Source organism: Somniosus microcephalus, chromosome 15, assembly GCF_052327205.1.
Source record: "Somniosus microcephalus isolate GS21.2 chromosome 15, FLI_Smic_1.0, whole genome shotgun sequence".
Taxonomy (NCBI): domain Eukaryota; kingdom Metazoa; phylum Chordata; class Chondrichthyes; order Squaliformes; family Somniosidae; genus Somniosus; species Somniosus microcephalus.
Window position 1 is genome coordinate 3,462,429 of NC_141001.1, and position 22,078 is coordinate 3,484,506.

The window sequence follows — 22,078 nt, forward strand, 5'->3', positions numbered from 1 at the left end:
TGCACTTTGTAACTTGAGTGACTGTTTTCACAGGTTTATCGCCACGGAGACCGATCTCCTGCACACACATTTCCAACAGATCCGATAACAGAGAAGGACTGGCCCCAAGGGTTTGGGCAGCTTTCCCAGGTCAGTGATTTCTCTCTCTCTCCCTCTCTCTCTCTCTTCCCCCATGTCCTCTCAATCATTCCTTTACATGCATTCCATTAGTACATCCATGTTCTGAGTGATTATTTAACTGGAGCTTCAGTCAGTGTAACCCTGGACTGTCACTGTATTGTCAGTCAGTGTAACCCTGGACTGTCACTGTATTGTCAGTCAGTGTAATCCTGGGCTGTCACTGTATTGTCAGCCAGTGTAACGCTGGGCTGTCACTGTATTGTCAGTCAGTGTAACCCTGGACTGTCACTGTATTGTCAGTCAGTGTAACCCTGGGCTGTCACTGTATTGTCAGTCAGTGTAACCCTGGGCTGTCACTGTATTGTCAGTCAGTGTAACCCTGGGCTGTCACTGTATTGTCAGTCAGTGTAACCCTGGGCTGTCACTGTATTGTCAGCCAGTGTAACCCTGGACTGTCACTGTATTGTCAGTCAGTGTAACCCTGGGCTGTCACTGTATTGTCAGTCAGTGTAACCCTGGACTGTCACTGTATTGTCAGCCAGTGTAACCCTGGACTGTCACTGTATTGTCAGCCAGTGTAACCCTGGACTGTCACTGTATTGTCAGTCAGTGTAACCCTGGACTGTCACTGTATTGTCAGTCAGTGTAACCCTGGACTGTCACTGTATTGTCAGTCAGTGTAACCCTGGACTGTCACTGTATTGTCAGCCAGTGTAACCCTGGACTGTCACTGTATTGTCAGTCAGTGTAACCCTGGACTGTCACTGTATTGTCAGTCAGTGTAACCCTGGACTGTCACTGTATTGTCAGTCAGTGTAACCCTGGGCTGTCACTGTATTGTCAGTCAGTGTAACCCTGGGCTGTCACTGTATTGTCAGTCAGTGTAACCCTGGGCTGTCACTGTATTGTCAGTCAGTGTAACCCTGGGCTGTCACTGTATTGTCAGCCAGTGTAACCCTGGGCTGTCACTGTATTGTCAGTCAGTGTAACCCTGGGCTGTCACTGTATTGTCAGTCAGTGTAACCCTGGGCTGTCACTGTATTGTCAGCCAGTGTAACCCTGGACTGTCACTGTATTGTCAGTCAGTGTAACCCTGGACTGTCACTGTATTGTCAGTCAGTGTAACCCTGGGCTGTCACTGTATTGTCAGCCAGTAACCCTGGGCTGTCACTGTATTGTCAGCCAGTGTAACCCTGGACTGTCACTGTATTGTCAGCCAGTGTAACCCTGGACTGTCACTGTATTGTCAGTCAGTGTAACCCTGGACTGTCACTGTATTGTCAGCCAGTGTAACCCTGGACTGTCACTGTATTGTCAGCCAGTGTAACCCTGGACTGTCACTGTATTGTCAGCCAGTGTAACCCTGGGCTGTCACTGTATTGTCAGCCAGTGTAACCCTGGACTGTCACTGTATTGTCAGTCAGTGTAACTTTCGTACAATATCTGTTTCAAAGGATCAGAACTTTGTAAAAGATCCAATGGGAAGAATTGAAAATCTGTTAATTCTACAAATGTGTGTGTGGGGCTGTCTGCCATAAATCCAGTCTAACCGAGGGAACAGCCCTCCAGTGTGTTGGGCTGGAACTGGTTTTTGAACTGGCAGTTGTTGTGGTGCTTGTGCGATGAACTCTGGTGCTAACCTGTCTCCTCCAGTAATGACCAGGATTTCTGCTGCTCTTCCATAGGTTGGGATGAGGCAGCACTACGAGCTGGGCCAGTATCTGCGACATCGTTACAAAAACTTCCTCAACTCCTCGTACGACCGTCGAGAGGTGAGGGGCTGCAGGAAGGGGGTGAGGGGCTGCGGGGAGGGGGTGAGGGGGTGAGGTACTGCGGGAAGGGGGGTGAGGGGCTGCGGGAAGAGGGTGAGGGGCTGCGGGGAGGGGGTGCGGGGGTGAGGTGCTGCGGGAAGGGGGTGAGGGGCTGCGGGGTGAGGGTGAGGGGGTGAGGAGCTGCGGTGAGGGGCTGCGGGGATGGGGTGAGGGGAAGGGGGGTGAGGGGTTGAGGAGCTGCAAGAAGTGGATGCGGGGCTGCGGTGAGGGGCTGCGGGGAGGGGGTGAGGGGAAGGGGGTGTGCGGCTGCGGGAAGAGGGTGTGGGGCTGCGGGGAGGGGGTGAGGGGCTGCGGGGAGGGGCTGCGGGGAGGGGGTGAGGAGCTGCAGGAAGTGGGTGAGGGGCTGCGGTGAGGGGGTGCGGGGAGGGGGTGAGGGGGTGAGGGGAAGGGGGTGTGCGGCTGCGGGAAGAGGGGTGTGGGGCTGCGGGGCTGCGGGGAGGGGCTGCGGGGAGGGGGTGAGGAGCTGCAGGAAGGGGGTGAGGGGCTGCGGTGAGGGGGTGCGGGGCTGCGGGGAGGGGGTGAGGGGCTGCGGGAAGGGGGTGAGGGAAAGGGGGGGAGGGGGTGAGGGAAAGGGGGTGAGGGGAAGGGGGTGAGGGGCTGCAGGGAGGGGGTGAGGGGCTGCGGGAAGGGGTGAGGGACCGAGGGAAGAGCTGAGCGGCTGAGTGAACTTGTTTGACTTGCAAGCTGTGTTGTGCTAGTGATTTGTACTCTAAGCTCTGGCCTTCCATTAGGTGTGTAAGGTGTTGGCTCCAACACATGTTACACTGCTCCTTGTACAGTAACTAATTGTGGTCTTTGCCAAACTTCCATGTGATGTAGAAAACCAGATGTCACTTCTGTAGTGTATGTACTTTGCAGAAGGAACTATATTCTGCAGCCCCTGTATACTGCAGTACCAGTGGTGACCACCCCTGTATATAAGCCTGTGTAGTAACTTTGCATAGTTAGTTCCAGTTTGTCTCCACTCAGTAAAGACCTGTTATAACCAACTCCTGCAGTCCGTGTCTCAATTACACACGGACATAATACTGGCGACGAGCAGATCCGAACTTAGCTACAGTCTGCACCACCTCATGGGGATCCATCCCTGAAGCGAAGTTGTCAGAGGTCGAGGCCAGAAGGAAGAAAGAAAAAAAAAAATATAAAACAAACAGAAGAAACGGGCGTCGACCGTGGGCAACCGCCTCTGATTCATCGGAGTGAAAGATTTGCAGGAGAGGCTGTCGAGAGCGGGGCTTGGTTATCCTGTCTATGGTGTTCCAGCTAATCGGGCTGGTGGCAGGTAGTACACTGATCCTTCCTGGGCTGCGGCGGGCTAGAGCTCGATCGGGTGGCTTTTCAACGGGGCCGAGCAGCGTTGTCAGGAAGAGGAGAGAGAGGGTGGAGCACACAGGGCGCGGCCGGTGCTACGAAGCCGGGCAGCGTACAGACCCGAGAAGAGGGAGGAAAGTGTCCCGCAGGGTTGCTCCGACGACGGGGAAATAAAATTAATTAGAAGCGCAGAAAGCCGCGAGGAGCTGCAGTTTGCCACGGGAACCGCGGAGAGCGGCGTTAGCAGCAGCGCGGGGGTAAGTGCGCGAAGACTATAGGGCGTCGCCGTCAAGGCATAAAACGCCAGCAACAGCGCTAGCAGCGGCGGAGAAGACGGAAAGCGCGGGAGGCGCCATTTTGTTAAATCGGGGAAGAAGGCAAAGCGCGGAAGGCGCCATCTTAGATTTCCAAGATGCCGAAGACTGGCAATATCACTGCCTCCGATAATGCAATAGAAGACTGGACCACATATGTGGAAAGAGTCGAAGTATATTGCGAGGCAAACGAAGTAGCCGATGAGAAAAAGGCATCGGTACCACTAAACTTAATGGGCGCAAGAACGTACATCCTATTGCGGAACCTGATTACTCCAGCCAAACCGATGGCGAAGAGTTTTAACGAAATTGTTGATATCCTACAGGAACACCTAAATCCTACACCGCTGCTGATAGCAGAAAGTTTTAAATTCCACAGGAGAAATCAGCATAAAGATGAGAGCAATGCTGATTATCTTACGGAACTACGCAAGCTATCAAAGCACTGCCAGTTCGGAGCAGGACTGGCAGATACCCTACGGGACAAATTTGTCTGTGGGCTCCTGAGGTGAAGGAACCCAGAAGAGGTTACTCCTCAGAGAAAGAGCTGACGCTAGATAAGGCTTTCAGCATGGCAGTATCGTACGAAGCAGCAGCAAGGGGAGCTGCGGAAATACAGCAAAAGCCACAGGAATACGGCACCCACGAAATGACAAGGGGATTTGAAAAATGTTATCGCTGCGGCAGAACAACCCATGACCAGAAGGACTGCTGGTCCAAGGACAAAATATGCAGGCAATGTGGAAAGATGGGACACATTGCACGAGTTTGCAGGTCTGGGAAGAAGACTAACGACAACAAAAAGGCTACTAAGGAACAGTACAGGAAAGTACAAAAGATGACGGACAGTAGTTCCGAAGACCAGATGAGCGATAGTGAATCCGGGAACAAGAGACTAAGCTGTCTCAAACTTTACAACGTAATCGCAAAAGAGGATCACCGAACCATTTGGGTCACCCTCACGATAGCAGGGTCCCAAGTCAAAATGGAATTGGATACAGGATCAGCCCTGACCGTCATGAATCGACGAGACTACGAGCGGCTATTCTCACACATACCCTTGAAAGAGACATCCATTGTCTTGAAGACGTATACGGGGCAAAAAGTATACCCCAGAGGGAAAATAAGGGTGCCTGTCGAATACAACGGCAAGGAAATACAGAAATTGTATCTGTACATACTGCAAGATGGTGGACCACCGTTATTGGGACGTGAATGGATCAGAAAGATAAGTTTAGACTGGCACTCCATTCAGGCACTGATGGTGGCTGGTAAAAAGGATGACGACGTCACACCTGGACGATTGTCAAAAATCTTAGCTAACGCCAAAGAGGTATTTCAACAAGAACTGGGAACTCTTAAAGGCGTAACCGCCTCGATAAAAATAGAAGAGAATGCAATTCCCAAGTTTTTCAAAGCAAGACCGGTACCATATGCAATTCGCCCAGCCGTCGAGGCAGAGCTGGAGAATCTGGAGAATGCAGGCGTGTTATCTAAGGTAGACTGGAGCGAGTGGGCGACACTCATCGTTCCTGTCATGAAGAAAACGTTAAACAATAAGTCTGAGGAGCCAAGGAAGGTTCGCATCTGTGGGGACTTCAAGGTGACGGTGAACCCAGTCCTTCACACAGTACAATATCCTCTCCCGAGGATAGAAGATATTTTCGCCTCACTATCTGGAGGGAAGCGTTTTACAAAAATTGACCTAGCACAAGCATATTTGCAGATGGAGGTTGAAGAATCCTCTAGGAAGTATCTCACGATAAACACTCGCAAAGGTCTTTACCAGTATAATCGACTGGTATTCAGAGTAGCATCAGCTCTGGCGATATGGCAAAGAGCGATGGAACAAGTCCTGCAAGGGATTCCGGGGACTCAGTGTTACTTGGACGACATCTTAGTGACAGGTGAAGATGACTGAACACCTTGCCAACCTAGAGCAGGTGCTCACTAGACTAAGAGAACATGGGCTACGAGCCAATCGCCCCAATTGTGAGTTTTTTAAGAAACAGATATCGTATTGTGGCCACGTGATTGATGAAGAGGGGTTACATAAGTCCCCTGACAAAATTGAAGCGGTAGTTAAGGCTCCAGCGCCTGAAAATGTGTCGCAACTGAGGTCATTCCTCGGATTGGTGAATTACTACCATAAGTTTTTGCCGAATTTGTCCACAATTCTGCACCCACTGAACGCCCTACTACAAACTGGAGTAGCATGGAAATGGAGCGATGAATGTAAGCGGGCCTTTCAGAAGAGTAAAGACCTAATCACTTCAAGAGAAGTATTGGCTCACTACAACCCATCACTACCGATAAGACTGGCGTGTGATGCGTCTCCCTACGGCATTGGAGCGGTACTGTCACATAAATTCCTTGATGGTTCAGAGAGGCCGATAGCTTTTGCGTCATGCTCGTTAACTTCAGCCGAGCGTAACTACGCCCAGATTGACAGAGAGGCCCTCAGCCTGGTGTGGGGGGTGAAGAAGTTCAATCACTACCTGCACGGTCAGAAATTTACTCTACTAACTGATCATCAACCTCTTGTCTCCATTTTCAACCCTCAGAAGGGCGTCCCGATAATGACAGCACAACGGCTACAGAGGTGGTCCCTTTTCCTAGGGGCACACCAATATGACATCGAGTACAAAGGAACTAAACAGCATGGGAATGCTGATGGATTGTCGCGCCTACCGTTGCCGACGGTGGAAGAATCACCTGCAGTGGATCCAGTGGAGATATTCCACTCGACCATAGTCGAATGTCTACCTGTGACGAATGCAAACATAGAAAAGGAAACACGGAATGACCCGACACTCTCCTGGGTCTATGATTTAACGGTGAAGGGATGGCCAGCACATGGCAAACCACTGTTGCCAGCATTCTCGCCGAGAAGAGAACAGCTGTCAGTGTGCAGAGGAACCTTGATGTGTGGATCCAGAGTAGTAATTCCACCCAAATTGAAGGATAGAGTGCTCAATGAGCTTCATGAGGGTCATCTGGGAGGGATAAAAATGAAGAACTTAGCCAGAGCGTTTGTGTGGTGGCCGGGAATCGATAGAGAAATCGAAGAGATGACCAAGAGCTGTACAGGATGCCAGAAGGTCCAAAACGCCCCACCACAAGCCCCTCTACATCCATGGGAGTGGCCCTCATCTCCATGGCAAAGGGTGCACATTGATTTTGCTGGTCCATTTATGGACTCGATGTTTTTAATTGCGGTGGATGCACATTCAAAGTGGCCAAAGGTAATAAAAATGTCCTCAACCACCACAGAAAAAACAATCAGTCTTACGAACCATATTCGCCAGAAATGGGCTGCCTGAACAGGTTTGCTCCGACAATGGACCACAGTTTGTGTCTGAAGAGTTCCGGAGGTTCTTAAAGAACAATGGTGTTAAGCACTACACATCCGCCCCATATCATCCAGCCACCAATGGATTGGCTGAGAGGTTCATTCAAACATTCAAGAAGGCTATCAAGGCAATGTGTAATGAAGACATACCCCTACAACACAAGGTGGATAACTTCTTGTTTGCCTACCGGAATGCGACACATGCGGTTACCAACCAAACTCCAGCCATGATGTTCTTCAATCGAAGACTAAGATGCCGCTTGGATTTGGTTAAGCCAAACATCAGAAGAGATGTGGAGAACAGGCAGTTTCAGAATATGAATGAAAGGCCGACCAGGAGTTTTAAGATAGGTCAACCAGTTTTGGCCCGGGACTACCGCACAGAGAAATGGCAGCCAGGAACGATCTGTACACGGCAAGGACCTCTCATGTATACCGTGGACGTTGGAGAGAGCATTGTAAGACGCCATGCTGACCAGATTCTAGAGTCACTGGAAAACGTCAATTCCACACCACGATCCGATACACCTGGTGATGAAACCGAAGTACCAATTGCATCTACCTCAGAATCGGGAATATTGGAAGCAGACGAACCCAACAACGACGTTGATTCCGAATCAACTCTGCCAGAAGAACCTGATACCCCAAAGAGGCGTTATCCAGACAGAATCAGGAAGCCTCCAAAGACTGAACTTATAATTGCTTAACTTCAGCTAATGTATATGACAACTGTAATTGTAAATATGTTATTTAATTATTAATCGAATGTTATGTACTGTTTTGCTAAAAGGGGAGGAATTGTAGTGTATGTACTTTGCAGAAGGAACTATATTCTGCAGCCCCTGTATACTGCAGTACCAGTAGTGACCACCCCTGTATATAAGCCTGTGTAGTAACTTTGCATAGTTAGTTCCAGTTTGTCTCCACTCAGTAAAGACCTGTTATAACCAACTCCTGCAGTCCGTGTCTCAATTACACACGGACATAATAACTTCTCCTGTGCGAACACTGAATGTAAAGCAGTCCCCTTACTGGAGTATCGGTCAGTGTAACCCTGTACTGCCGAACTGTAGTGTCCTGCTCCAGAGCCCGAAGCACTGGAATTCCCTCCCTAAACATCTCTGCCTCCTTTAAATCTACCTCTTTGACCAAGCTCCAGCCCTAATTATGTGGCTCGGGGTCAAGTTTGCCTGATAACTCTCCTGTGAAGCACCTTGGAACGTTTTAGTACATTAAAGGTGCTTTATAAATACAAATTGTTGTTGTTGTTTGTTTAACTGCTGACCAACCATCAGGGCCTCTCTGACCTGCCCCTCTCCGTGATGGCTTCAGAATGACTGACTGTTCGTTTGAAGGATGTTTACCTGAGTTCGACCTCCACAAAGTCCTTTGGAGATGCAGAGGAACCAAGAAAATATATTTTTTTAAATCAGTGTGTCTCTCCTAACTCCGCCAGGTAGTGGTGAGATGTTCCTGGGATTCACACAATGGCCAGGTTTGTAGCCCCGGCCTGGACCTCTTTGGCCTCCTGGTGGCTTCACTATGTGTTGGATGGTCCTGCGAGGCTGCCATGCCCTATGGCCGACTTCCAGAGCAAAGCCTGCAGCTGTCGAGTCGTCAACACAAGCGTGCTTGATGGTTAAAAACCAGCTAACGCAGGGGTTGTCTTCAGAGCAGTGACCCTGCAGCCACCCTGCCCTCCGGCCTGGGATCCAGGGAGTTCAGGCCAGCAGCAGGTGTGTTCCTTCCAGCTGAGCTAGGGTTGTAACCACAAAGACTGGGCAGGGGACAGATTCAGAAGCATTTAGACATTCCGGGTACTCTGGGCTGACAAGTGGCAGATGTCGTTCGATTTGGCTGAGCATAAAAGAACAGGTATCTGAACAAGGGACCTACGAAAGAAGGTGATGTTAAATAGAACAGTGGTTACAGTATGTCGATTAGGGAGGGAGGGAGGGAGGGATAGTGCTCCATTCCCGGGCAGTGTAACTTCAAAGGAAGAGGTTCGGAGCAATAAGGGGAGCCAAGTACAGCTGTCACACTCAAAGCAAAATGGAGTTGTGGAATAAGTTTCCAGGAAAGGGCAATAAAGCGGACAGAATGAATGCGCCCAGAAGTAATTGGATGTGATTGTGCAGAGCGAGACTGAAGGGATTTGGTGAGGAGCTCGGTAGGTTTGGCTGATCTTTCAACAAGGGACAGCCTTGTTGGGCCTAATGCCTTTTTGTGGTCCTAAACTACTATTGCTCTCTCCTAGATTTATGTTCGGAGCACTGATATTGACCGAACACTAATGAGTGCTGAGTCAGATCTCGCTGGTCTGTACCCTCCAAAAGGACGTCAGATCTTCCATCCTCACATTAACTGGCAACCAATTCCTGTGCATACAGTGCCAGAGGAGGCAGAAAAGGCAAGTATTGGTAACACTAGGAGTGAAGAGTAACACTGCACCTTACACTAGTACAGGGGGAGAGCGGTGCCCCTTACACTGGTACAGGGGGAGGGCGGTGCCCCTTACACTGGTACAGGGGGAGGGCGGTGCCCCTTACACTGGTACAGGGGGAGGGCGGTGCCCCTTACACTGGTACAGGGGGAGGGCGGTGCCCCTTACACTGGTACAGGGGGAGGGCGGTGCCCCTTACACTGGTACAGGGGGAGGGCGGTGCCCCTTACACTGGTACAGGGGGAGGGCGGTGCCCCTTACACTGGTACAGGGGGAGGGCGGTGCCCCTTACACTGGTACAGGGGGAGGGCGGTGCCCCTTACACTGGTACAGGGGGAGGGCGGTGCCCCTTACAGGGGGAGGGCGGTGCCCCGTACAGGGGGAGGGCGGTGCCCCTTACACTGGTACAGGGGGAGGGCGGTGCCCCTTACACTGGTACAGGGGGAGGGCGGTGCCCCTTACACTGGTACAGGGGGAGGGCGGTGCCCCTTACACTGGTACAGGGGGAGGGCGGTGCCCCTTACACTGGTACAGGGGGAGGGCGGTGCCCCTTACACTGGTACAGGGGGAGGGCGGTGCCCCTTACACTGGTACAGGGGGAGGGCGGTGCCCCTTACACTGGTACAGGGGGAGGGCGGTGCCCCTTACACTGGTACAGGGGGAGGGCGGTGCCCCTTACACTGGTACAGGGGGAGGGCGGTGCCCCTTACACTGGTACAGGGGGAGGGCGGTGCCCCTTACACTGGTACAGGGGGAGGGCGGTGCCCCTTACACTGGTACAGGGGGAGGGCGGTGCCCCTTACACTGGTACAGGGGGAGGGCGGTGCCCCTTACACTGGTACAGGGAGAGTCTAAGGTACTGGGACTGAACCAATCTGAATTATTTCAGTTGCTGATGTACCCATTGAAAAACTGCCCTCGCTTTGATGAGTTGACCCAGGAGACGCAGATTTGCCCAGAATACATCAAGATAACAGTGGAGAACCAGGTATGTTTCATAGCACCAGTTGCCATAGCCTGCTATTTGCACCCGCCCTCTTGCTATCGCTCGTGCACTCACTCTTTCTCTCCCTGCGTATCTCACTTTCCGTATCTTCTCATCTTCTCTCTCCCTCCTTTCCTGCAGTTGCTCTCGGCGTGCCTATCTCTGCGTTTCTCTCCACCTCTCCCTCCTTCCCTCCATGCCTCTCTGCGGCCCCCTCGCTCGCGCGCTCGGTCTCTCTCTCTCTCTCTCTCCCCGTCTGCGGCTAATCCTGATGATATGATCACTGTTCCCCAAATGCTCTTCCACTGAAACATGCTCCACTTGCCCCATTTCATTCCCCAGAACCAGATCCAGCGCTGCTTCCTTCCTCATTGGGTTGGATACACACTGATCAAGAAAGTTCACATTTCAGGGATTCCTCCCACTCTTTGCCCTTTACACTGTTACTATCCCAGTCTATATTAGGATAATTGAAGTCCCCCATTATCACCACTCTATGGTTATTGAACCTTCCCACAATTTGCCTGCAAATCTTCTCCTTCCCACTGTTTGGTGGCCTATCGGACACCCGGCAGTCTAATCGCTCCTCTATTGTTCCTCAATTCGAACCAAATAGATTGTGTCTTTGACCCCTCAAGCACATCATCGTGCAACTTTGATCAATACTGCCACCACCACACCCTCTCTACTTTTTTTCCATCCCTATCTTTCCTGATACCTTGGTATCCAGGAAGGTTAAGTTCCCATTCATAGAATCAGAAGGAGGGCATTCGGCCCATTGAGTCTGTACCGGCTCTTTCGAAGAGCAATCCAGTTAGTCCCACTCCCCCGCTCTTCCCATATCCCTGTGCCCTCTGGTTATTGACCCTTCAGCCATTAGAAACAGTTTCTCTTTATTTACTCTATCAAAACCCTTCATGATTTGAAGCACCTCTATCAAAGTGGTTAGCACTGTTGCCTCACAGCGCCAGGGACCCGGGTTCAAATCCGGCCTCGGGTGACTGTCTGTGTGGAGTTTGCACATTCTCCCCGTGTTTGCGTGGGTTTTCTCCGGGTGCTCCGGTTTCCTCCCACAGTCCAAAGATGTGCGGGTTTAGGTTGATTGGCTATGATAAATTGACCCTTAGTGTTAGGGGGATTAAATACGTGGGGATAGGGTGGGGTAGGGGTTACGGGGATCGGGTGGGATATGTGTCGGTGCAGGCTCGATGGGCCTAAATGGCCTCTATCTGCACTGTGGGGTTTCTGTGATTCTGTGAAATCTCCTCTTAGCTTTCTCTGGTCTAAGGAGAACAACCCCAGCTTCTCCAGTCTCATCACATAACTGAAGTCCCTCAGCCCTGGAACCATTCGAGTAAATCTCCTCTGTACCCTCTCAAGTCTTCATGTCCTTTTTTAAAGTATGGTGCCCAGACTTCTACACAATACTCCAACTGGGGCTGAACTACTGTTTTATATCGGTTCAGCATAACTTCCTGGCTTTTGTACTCTATGGCCGGAATTTCCGGGGTGATAGCGGGTGCGATCGGTGGCAGGTCGGGTGGGAAAGTTGTTATTTTTGACAGCACTCGGATGACAGACGCGCCTTTTCCCCCCGGCACAGCTGTCATTGCGGAGCCGACCTGATGGGCAGCGGCGGGCAACCGAATTGAAATCATTATCCGGTAGTTTACAGGCACTTGAGAGCCTTTTTCCACTTCTTAAATTTTGCTGCATGGCAACAGGATTCACGCAGCTCGGGAACCACGTCTGTCAACCTGAGGCGGGAGTTCCGTGGCCATTGCTCCAGCTGATTACTTGACAGCATCAAATGTACAGTAAAAGCTCCCGCCTGACTTTCCTCAGGCAGAAGCTGTTGCTCAGTCCATTTCCAGCACAGATTCTGCTGGCTGCAAGTCTTTCCAGCAAAGTCTCTATTCAGTCCCACCTCATTGGAGGAACTCTATCACCATTGACAGAATGCTTTTGTCATCTGTACTTCACCTGCCATCTATTCCATCAACATGGGTGCCGTTTATACTGTCTCACCTTGGTCCTCAGAATTGGACCACGATGAGCCCCAACACCAGCAGCACCAACAACACCAACCTTCTCCGCAATCACCTGATGCTGCACAGGACACAGGGCATCAGCCCCCGAGCACATTGTTGCCCGGGAGGCCAGGGATGGCCTCATCGTGGCCAGATTTAGTTAACTTTACGCTGTACACCCATATGGCTGCCACATGATGCGCCAGGTTGGCACCACCTCACACCAACACCATAAAACATCCCTACAGTGACCAAGCCATTCCTTTCACACTCCTCACTATTGCGGGGGGTACCGCTATGTCTCACGATTCACTGCAACTCACTGAGCCACTTATGTTTGACACCACATTAATAGAAACTTTACATAAGCATTGGATAAAACACCCAAGTGGCTACCCTTGTGTATTGTTAGTTGGTATGATTGCACTAGGATGAGGGTGAGTGTAAGGGGTGGCTAGTGAGATGGGGATGTGATAATGTAGATACAGAGGGATGGGTGGAGGTGCAAGGTATGTTGGTGTGAGTAAGGACGTGCAGGAGAAGGGTAGGGAAGGCAGAGTGATGGGGATGTGATGAGAGGCACAGCAGGATGAAGTTGAGTGTGGCTTTGTACTAACACTTCCTGCTCATGAGATCATTGAAACATTTGCAGCACTGCACCCAGGTCCTCCTGAACAAATCCCTGCTTGTGACCTCCTCTGCAATCTCCAACCAGGCGGTTTTGCTCTCCTGGGGAGGGCTCTTCCACCCATCGGAAGGGAAGAGGACCTCCCTGTGTGCTCTGACTCCCGCCACAAGCACATGGAGGAAGTCATCGGAGATCCTGGGTGCAGCCCTCTGCCTCAGTGTAGTCATTGTCAGTGATTGCAGCACTCCAATGCTGCAGTGCACTGACAGCACTATGTTAGATTAAATATCAAATCTAATGTGGCCATAATCCCTTTAAAGATCCCAGCTGAAAACTCGTCGTGAATGACTTCACCAAACCCACTCCATCTCATTGGGCTGGGTAACGCACTGGACAGGCTTAAATAGGCCCCATTAAAAAGTTCATTTTGAACAGCGGGATGGAGCCAGTAGCGGGGTCGCGACCCCCCCATGGACACCACCCGCACCGCACCCGCCCAGGTAGGCAAAATCCCAGCCTGTGCCACGATTTATGAAGCCCAGGATCCCACGTGCTTTATTAATTGCCTTGTTAACCTGTCCTGCCACCTTCAAAGATTTGTGCACAAACACCCGCAGGTCTCTCTGTTCCTGCACCCCCTTTAATATTGTACCATTTAGTGTGTATAGCCTCTCCTCATTCTTCCTACCAAAATATATCACCTCACACTTTCCGGCATTGAATTTCATCTGCCATGTGTCCGCCCATTCCACCAGCCTGTCTGTGTCCTCCTGAAGTCTGTTACTATCTTCCTCACTGTTTACTACACTTCCAAGTTTTGTCATCTGCAAATTTCGAAATTGTGCCCGGTACCCCCAAGTCCAAGTCATTAATGTATATCAAAAACAGCAGTGGTGCTAGTATTGAACCCTGGGGAACTCCACTGTACACCTCCCTCCAGACTGAAAACCCCCCAGCTATTCACCACAACTCTCTGTTTTCTATCCATTGGCCACTGTGGTATCCGTGCTGCCACTGCCCCTTTGTCCCATGGGCTTCCATTTTGCTAACCAGCCTAATATGTGGTGGACTGCTTTCTTCTTTTGTTGTCTTGTTACTTTAAATGCCAGATTACACACAATCACACACAGTTGTAGCAGTACAGGATCAGAACATTATTGAAACCTCATACCATCCACAACCAGTATGGGCTCTTTGAGATATACTTCACGACTCCAGTGAGCGCGAGCTGCTAAACCGCAGTTCACTCACATCTCTCACCAAATTTCACCTTTGATCACTACATTCCATGTACATCACTGAGAGATCATTTTAGAAAAGTTCCCATTATTTTACCATTTCATCTTATTCATGAGCCCTGGAGAAACTTTACCATCCAACACAATATGATCATTACTACTTAACCTTTTATTGGAACTTTTATTGCTCAAAATATTCTAGAGAGCAATTCAATCTGCAAGATGAGGGATGTTGGTTGCCTTTAACACAACAGTCATCCCTGAAAACTTCTTTCTTAACACAGTTTCGACAGAAACCACTTAGACTGGACATTTTCAAAAATAAAATTTAAATTATTCCCTTAAATTTCAGGTAAATTTCCCTTCCTGAGTGTTTGAACAGCAACTCTTAGCAATTTATCTCATCAATTTAAAGTTCACAAACAAACTGGGCCCAGGCTTGGTGGTTTCACAAAGGTGACAGAAGTAGTTGTGTTTGGATGTAAGTCTTATTTATATCTTCCCCTTCAAGCAATGTGCCTTGGAAGATGACAAATGACTCCAAATAAGTTAAATCCAAACATTGGAAAGGCAAGTCTTGAGTCTAGTTTTTGTCACCGAGCTGCAACATTTGAGATCCATCAATGTCTGCAGATAAGAACTTAAAAGTCTCCAAAGAACCATGCTTGGTAATCGTGCACCATTAACACACACATGGTCCTCTGCTTAAAAGAAAAAAACCAAAATCCATTGTGGCTCCTGACCGCTCAATGGGTTAACTTGTCATTTGTCAATTTCTGATTCCCTTCCGTCAGGGGAAATATCCATTCCAATTAAGAAACTTAAAATTTTAAAAACGCCCCAAATGTTTACATTCAACAATGCAAAAGTTGTTGCTTGGTGAATTACAAACTGAGCTAATCTGGTACTAGGAAGCAAAAACAAATACAGCTGCTTGTAGAAAGAGTTAACTTTTTTTTTTGCATTTCAAAAGACGACAAACCCGGACATCATCAATCGGTGCAAGCTTGTGTCACACAGCTTCTCGCAACTTTCAAGTAAACTTAAAAACTTTTGCCAAATAATAAAAAACCTGTTACTTTTGCAAAGTCCTCATGCCTTTAAAACTTACAAAGATCCTGATCAATTCAATTCAGCAGGTAAAAAGAGCAGAAATGAGCAACACCACCATCAACTTTAAACATTCTGTCGTACAATCCAGCGACAAGATGTCTTCAGATCGCTCCCACACACAGCAATAGCATTCCCCCCTTTTTCTCTCTGGTCACACATTCCAAGATGATTAACCAATCAGAATCCGCTCAAAGCATTGAGTACTTCACATTGGTCAGAAATTCCAAAGAAATGCCAATTATTTAGTGACTGTCCCATGTCCAGAACGAGAGACTTTCACACAATTTACAACAACCAGAATTTCACCATGGCCTTAATAAAAATCTGGTTTTCACAATTGAATAGGTAAGTTAACCTCAATAACTCAATTTAATTCAGACCAGTATCTTAAATTCAATACAGCTTGAAAAAGAGGGAGCAGGCACAGCCACAGTAACATTCACACTGAAAACAAAAAAACTTCTGTAGAACAGTAGAAAAAACATAAGAACATGAGAAATAGGAGCAGGAGTCGGCCATTCGGCCCTTCGAGCCTGCTCCGCCATTCAATGAGATCATGGCTGATCTTCTGCCTCAACTCCATTCACTGGCCCTATCGCCATATCCCTTGATGCCCTCACTAGTCAGAAATCTATCGACTTCTGTTTTGAATATACCCAATGACTGAGCCTCCACAGCCCTCTGGGGTAGAGAATTCCAAAGATTCACCACCCTCTGTGTGAAGAAATGTCTTCTCATTTCAGTCTTTAATGGCCTACCCTTTATCCTGAGGCTGTGGCCCCTGGTTCTAGACTCCCCAGCCAAGGGAAATATTCTCCCAGCATCCACCCTATCAAGCCCTGTAATAATTTTGTATGCTTCAATGAGATCCCCTCTCATTCTTCTGAATTCAAGAGAATACAGGCCCAGTTTACTCAATCTCTTGTCATACGACAGTCCTGCCATCCCAGGAATCAATCTCGTGAACTTTCGTTGCACTCCCTCTATGGCAAGTATATCCTTCCTTAGGTAAGGAAACCAAAATTGTACACAGTACTCCAGGTGTGGTCTCACCAAGGCCCTATATAATTGGAGTAAGACTTCTTTACTCCTGTGCTCAAATCATACGTGTTCCATTGAAAGCCCTTCGTCTGTGTCCCTTCTAAACAGCATGCTGAATGTTTTACCTTTCACCTCTCATCCACGCTGAACAAAGAAACATGATCTTCCCTTTTCTCCTTTATTCCATTATAAACTATTTATTCTTTTCCCCTTAAACCAATTTTCAACTTCTGATGTTTTCTAGTGAATCCCATTCCGTACTGATTCAAAATCTCAAGCTCACAGTCCGTGTCCTCAACCAAACCTGTAACCTCCTGCACAATTCTTAACACTTTTCTCTGGTATAAGGCAGGGGTCTAACGACATAGAGTAAAGGGTGACAGGAACGCTGAAGATTCAGTCGAGAGACCCAATTCTTTACTCGGTTCACCCTTCGGAACTGTTATAACTGCCTCTCGCAAAATTTTCAACATTCCAACTTCCATTTCCTATCCCTTTTAGATCATGCTTACAACTCCCACACTTGAGCTTTTCACTGAACATCTTATCAGTTCTGAGACAACCCATTCCTACAGAAAGTGCTTCTGAGCAAGCTTCTCCCATTGCTTTCATTTCTAACTGTTTGAGTCAGTTTCTTAGTAATTGCTCCTTGTGCGCTTGGGGTGATGGGGTACTGTCTCTGAGGGGGGGGGTCCCTTCCTCCAGGACCACCTCAACCTTCATTTGTCCGGTGGACCCTGTGTCACTCGAAGATATTTCCTGCTGCCCTTCCACACATGCCTCGATAAGGGTATGGCCGCCCCTATCCTGAAGCAAGGGTCCTAAGAAAATGATGTGGAGTCAAGGCACAGCTTCCCTATTGCAATTCTGACTCACTAGCTGAATCTCCCCCTGACCTAACCAACTGGATCGAGGTCTCATTCCCGTCTATGATTCTTGCTTCTTTTCCCCAATTCTTTAACTTTTCTTTTAACTTCTCTACTTCTTTAGCCAATCTATCTCTGTCCTCTTATCAACCGCCTGGTCCTGCTCCCTTCATGTGACCCCCTCCCGGGATTTACCCACGCGGGCCCTTCTGCCTTCCATCGCTGTAACCCCTGCCTCACTTCCTGATTCAGTCTATCCACCCTTGCCATCCATTTATCAAAAACATTGATTAAGATCCTGAAGCGGTGCAGGCTGTAGGGGGGCATCTTTTACCTGGTTTACGGTAATTTACCTGGCCAGCAGCCTTTGCCTGCACTCTGACCAATTCCAACCTTTTACCTGGTTTACGGTAATTTACCTGGTCAGGCAGCCTTTTGCTGCTACACTGTAAACCAATTTAAACAGCGGTTTTGAATCGCTACCCCACCTTCCAGTTCTGACTGAAGGACTTATAATTAACTAGCTGGGGAGCCCCGCGTTGCAAGGGCAATTTTGGGGCGCTTGGTCTCCCTGCCCCTGTGTGTCCCCCCTCTCCCTGTCATGTCCTCTCCCTGTCCTATCCCTCCCTCCCCTCCCCTTCCCTCCCCTCCTTCCCTCCCCTCCCGTGTCTCCCTCCCTCCCTCCCTCCCCTCCCCCACACCTACCCTCCCCCACCCCCTCCCCTCGCCCTCCGCCCCCCCGCTCCCCCACTCCCCTCTGTCCCTCTATCCGGCCCCTCCCCCTGCCTAGCGCCTGAGGTCCGGTGCGGTTGCGTCCCCCCCGCGATTTCCCGAGGCTCTCTCCCTCCCCCCCCCCCGCGATTTCCCGAACCTCTTCCCCCCCCCCCCCCCCACCCCGTGATTTCCCGAGGCTCTCTTTTTCCCCCCCCTATTAAATTGTTATTTAATTCCCAACACATCATTAAAATATTTACCTTAGTTCCCTAACACACAGAAAGTGTGGGGGGAAAAAATTGTGAAAAATCAAGATGGCGGCCACTCACCTCGGTTCAGAAGGATAAGGCCCGCCCACACACGCACCGATTGGTCGACCGGTCAGGTCACCGAAGCGTAGGATTGGTCAATCGTCGAGTCACTCGACACTCAACTGTAGGATGGCACGCGCCCGTCCGATTGGTCGACCTCGACGTCACACAGTCGCTAATGAGATGCTAATGAGCGGAACGCTGAACGTTTTTCGGATACTGCGGGCGGGATTTTTGTCCGGCCGAAACGTAAATACGCCTATGACCGGTCCGGAATCGCAAGCTTTCTTTTGAGGCGACGCGCGCGTCGGTACGCTCTCTAACTTTCAAACGTATAGAGAACGGACAGACAGACAAACAGACAGACAGACATCGGGACAGACAGAAGAGCCGCTTTATATATATATATAGACTAGCTGGGGAGCCCCGCGTTGCGAAGGCAATTTTGGGGCGCTTGGTCTCCCTGCCCCTGTGTGTCCCCCCTCTCCCTGTCATGTCCTCTCCCTGTCCTATCCCTCCCTCCCCTCCCCTCCTCTCCCTCCCCTCCCCTGTCTCCCTCCCTCCCTCCCCTCGCCCACCCCCACCCCCGCTCCCCCACTCCCACCCCCGCTCCCCCACTCCCCTCTGTCCCTCTCTCCGGCCCCTCCCCCTGCCTAGCGCCTGAGGTCCGGAGCTGAGGTCCCCCGCGTATGGCGCGGCTGGTGGACGGCCGCTGTGGGCGGGCAGGCGGCGCATGCGCGGTCAGTGGGCAATTTTGGGGCGCTTGGTCTCCCTGCCCCTGTGTGTCCCCCCTCTCCCTGTCATGTCCTCTCCCTGTCCTATCCCTCCCTCCCCTCCCCTCCTCTCCCTCCCCTCCCCCGCTCCCCTCTGTCCCTCTCTCCGGCCCCTCCCCCTGCCTAGCGCCTGAGGTCCGGAGCTGAGGTCTCCTGCGTATCGCGCGGCTGATGGACGGCCGCTGTGGGGCGGGCAGCGCATGTGCGGGCGGCGCATGCGCGGTCAGTGCGGGCGGCGCATGCGCGGTCAGTGCGGGCGGCGCATGCGCGGTCAGTGCGGGCGGCGCATGCGCGGTCAGTGCGGGCGGCGCATGCGCGGTCAGTGCGGGCGGCGCGGGCGGCGCATGTGCGGGCGGCGCGAGCGCCCCGCGATTTCCCGAGGCTCGCCCCCCCCCCGCGATTTCCCGAGGCTCTTCCCCCCCCCCCCCGCGCGATTTCCCGAGGCTCTCCCCCCCCCCCCCCATTAAATTGTTATTTAATTCCCTAACACATCATTAAAATATTTACCTTCGTTCCCTAACGCACAGAAAGTGTGGGGGAAAAAATTGTGAAAAATCAAGATGGTGGCCACTCACCTCGGTTCAGAAGGATAAGTCCCGCCCACACACGCACCGATTGGTCGACCGGTCAGGTCACCGAAGCGTAGGATTGGTCAATCGTCGAGTCACTCGACACTCAACTGTAGGAAGGAACCCGCCGTCCGATTGGTGGACCTCAACGTCACACGGTCGCTAATGAGATGCTAATGAGCGGAACGCTGAACGTTTTTGGGATACCGCGGGCGGGATTTTTTTCCGGCCGAAACGTAAATACGCCTATGACCAGTCCGGAATCGCAAGCTTTCTTTTGAGGCGACGCGCGCGTCGGTACGCTCTATAACTTTCAAACGTATAGAGAACGGACAGACAGACACCAGGACAGACAGACATCAGGACGGACATCGGGACAGACAGAAGAGCCGCTTTATATATATAGATGATATTAAAACGGACAAATGGTCTGGATGAGAGAAAAATCAAGTTTTATTAACTAAAAGAAACTATACCACACGAATACAGTAAAATTGCTTAAATGGAGGACGGCAGATGGCAAAAACGAGGGGTAAGTGGCTACAATGTTAATTTAACAATCTTCGCAATACCCCCTTAATTACCACCCCTAACTCCTTACTAGATTGCCTTGCTGAGGAGTCAGAAACCCCGCTCACCTGTGGTCCAGCGAAGTAAGAGAGAGATAGCTTCTCAGGAGCTATCTTTATACCCTGGTGATCTCCTGCTGTTTTGCTGTCTGCAAAATTCGCGCCCAAAAGTTCCAATATACAAGAGAAACGCTGTAATTGGCTGATTCAAAGTGGTTGGAATGGGTTAATGTGTCTGCACTGTGGGGCCGAAATGTTCCCGCCCACATCCGGAGCTCACCTGGGCTAAAACAAAAGGGAATGCAACTGCCCTATTGTCCAATAATGGGTAATTCAAAAACCCATTCAATTCCTAAACTGTTCCCTTTCAAAAGTCCGTTCCGTGGCTTCAGTATCTCCATTGTGTGTGTAAGGGCTATTGAATGGCTGAATTGCTGTGTAAACAGAAGCAGTTTCAATCGATTGTCTCTGCGGTTAGTCTCAAGTAGTTGTAATCCCTTATGTCAATAAACAACATCGATTGCTTAGAAGGGAACCTCCCTTTGATTGGCAGGTCTTACTCACAGCCACTGCTAGATCCTCCCGCACAGACACACTCCAAGCTGCTAGCTGCTCTTTTAAGCTCTTTGGCCATGCTTCCTGACGGCCATTTTCAAACCTCTTTTAAATATACACAGTTCGAAACTCAGAGGTACATTTTTAATAAAATGTAATGTCATAGATCCTGATGTTGCCCAAGTGCCGCTCTGCCCAACGCAGCTTTTCACGATTCTGGGTATGTTTTAAAAACACTGTCCTACCCAGAGGCAATTCAAAACACATGATTCTTCATCCACAATGTGGACCAATATTTTTCAATCTTCAGGGAAAATAGGGGAATTTTGCGAACCCCTACAAGGCCCCATTTCACCAAGGATCGCTCTCATGTCCTGTAACTTTACCCCTCCTCACTCACACCAGGAATCCCCAAAAACACTAAAGGTAGCGTTCCCTTCTGCATCCCCAGCATTAGACACTAACACTAACGCTTTTCTCTTTTTATCACTTTTTAACCCTAACACCGTAATCTTTTTAAATTGGACTAAGGGCTGCCGTATCTCTCTCCCTCCTCCTGTCATCATATCCTGCCCTATCCCCTAGGGGTCCCTTTAGACTCAATCCATTTATTAATGAATGACCGGGCCTCGTTTGGAATGTTCCCTGATCCCCCCATTGCTAACTGGAGATCCCTTTAAGTCGCGAAAACCAAGAGAATACTCCCCGTTTGAACTGATGTGTAGGAAACACTTCCTCGAACCCACTCCAACTTTAATGAAATTCAAAAATATCATGTGGGACCAACTCGCACTTGAGGAAATTTGAAACAAATCACATCTGGGTTACCAAGATGTTGAACTGCTTTCTTTTGGAAGTCCATATACGTCAACTGCACTGCCCTCATCCACCCTCCCTGTTACCTCATCAAAAAACTCAACCAAGTTGGTCATACACGATTTGCCCTTAACAAAACTCTCCTTTATTAGTCCATGCTTGTCCAAGTGCCTGTTAATTCTCTCCCGGGTTATTGTTTCTAAAAGCTTCTCCACCACCGACGTTAACTGCTTGGCCTGTCGTTGCTGGGTTTATCCTTCTCCCCTTCTTTTGAACCAGGGTGTAACATTTGAAATCCTCCAGTCCTCTGGCACCACCCCTGTATCTAAGGAGGATTGGAATACTGTGGTCAGCGCCTCCGCAATTTCCACCCTTGCTTCTCTCAGCAACCTAGGATGCATCCCATCCGGACGGGGTGACGTAGCAACTTTAAGTACTGTTAGCCTTTCTAGTACCTCCACTTGATTTATTTTTATCTCCTCTCAGGAATTGCAGACT

At 50.0% G+C, this 22,078-nt stretch overlaps 1 protein-coding gene across 1 annotated transcript in view; it reads left to right on the plus strand.

Annotated features, from left to right (window-relative positions):
* Window positions 1-27: 27 nt before the first annotated feature.
* The window catches only part of LOC147106505 (lysosomal acid phosphatase-like), a gene marked incomplete at its 5' end in the record, with an annotated part of 147,412 nt that continues 125,361 nt past the window's right edge, over window positions 28-22,078 (plus strand). The window contains 5 exons of the mRNA XM_086008460.1: window positions 28-129; window positions 1,806-1,892; window positions 9,187-9,339; window positions 10,262-10,360; window positions 21,860-22,033. Coding sequence (XP_085864586.1) covers window positions 28-129; window positions 1,806-1,892; window positions 9,187-9,339; window positions 10,262-10,360; window positions 21,860-22,033 — 615 coding nt within the window. The remainder of the gene's footprint in view (window positions 130-1,805; window positions 1,893-9,186; window positions 9,340-10,261; window positions 10,361-21,859; window positions 22,034-22,078) is intronic.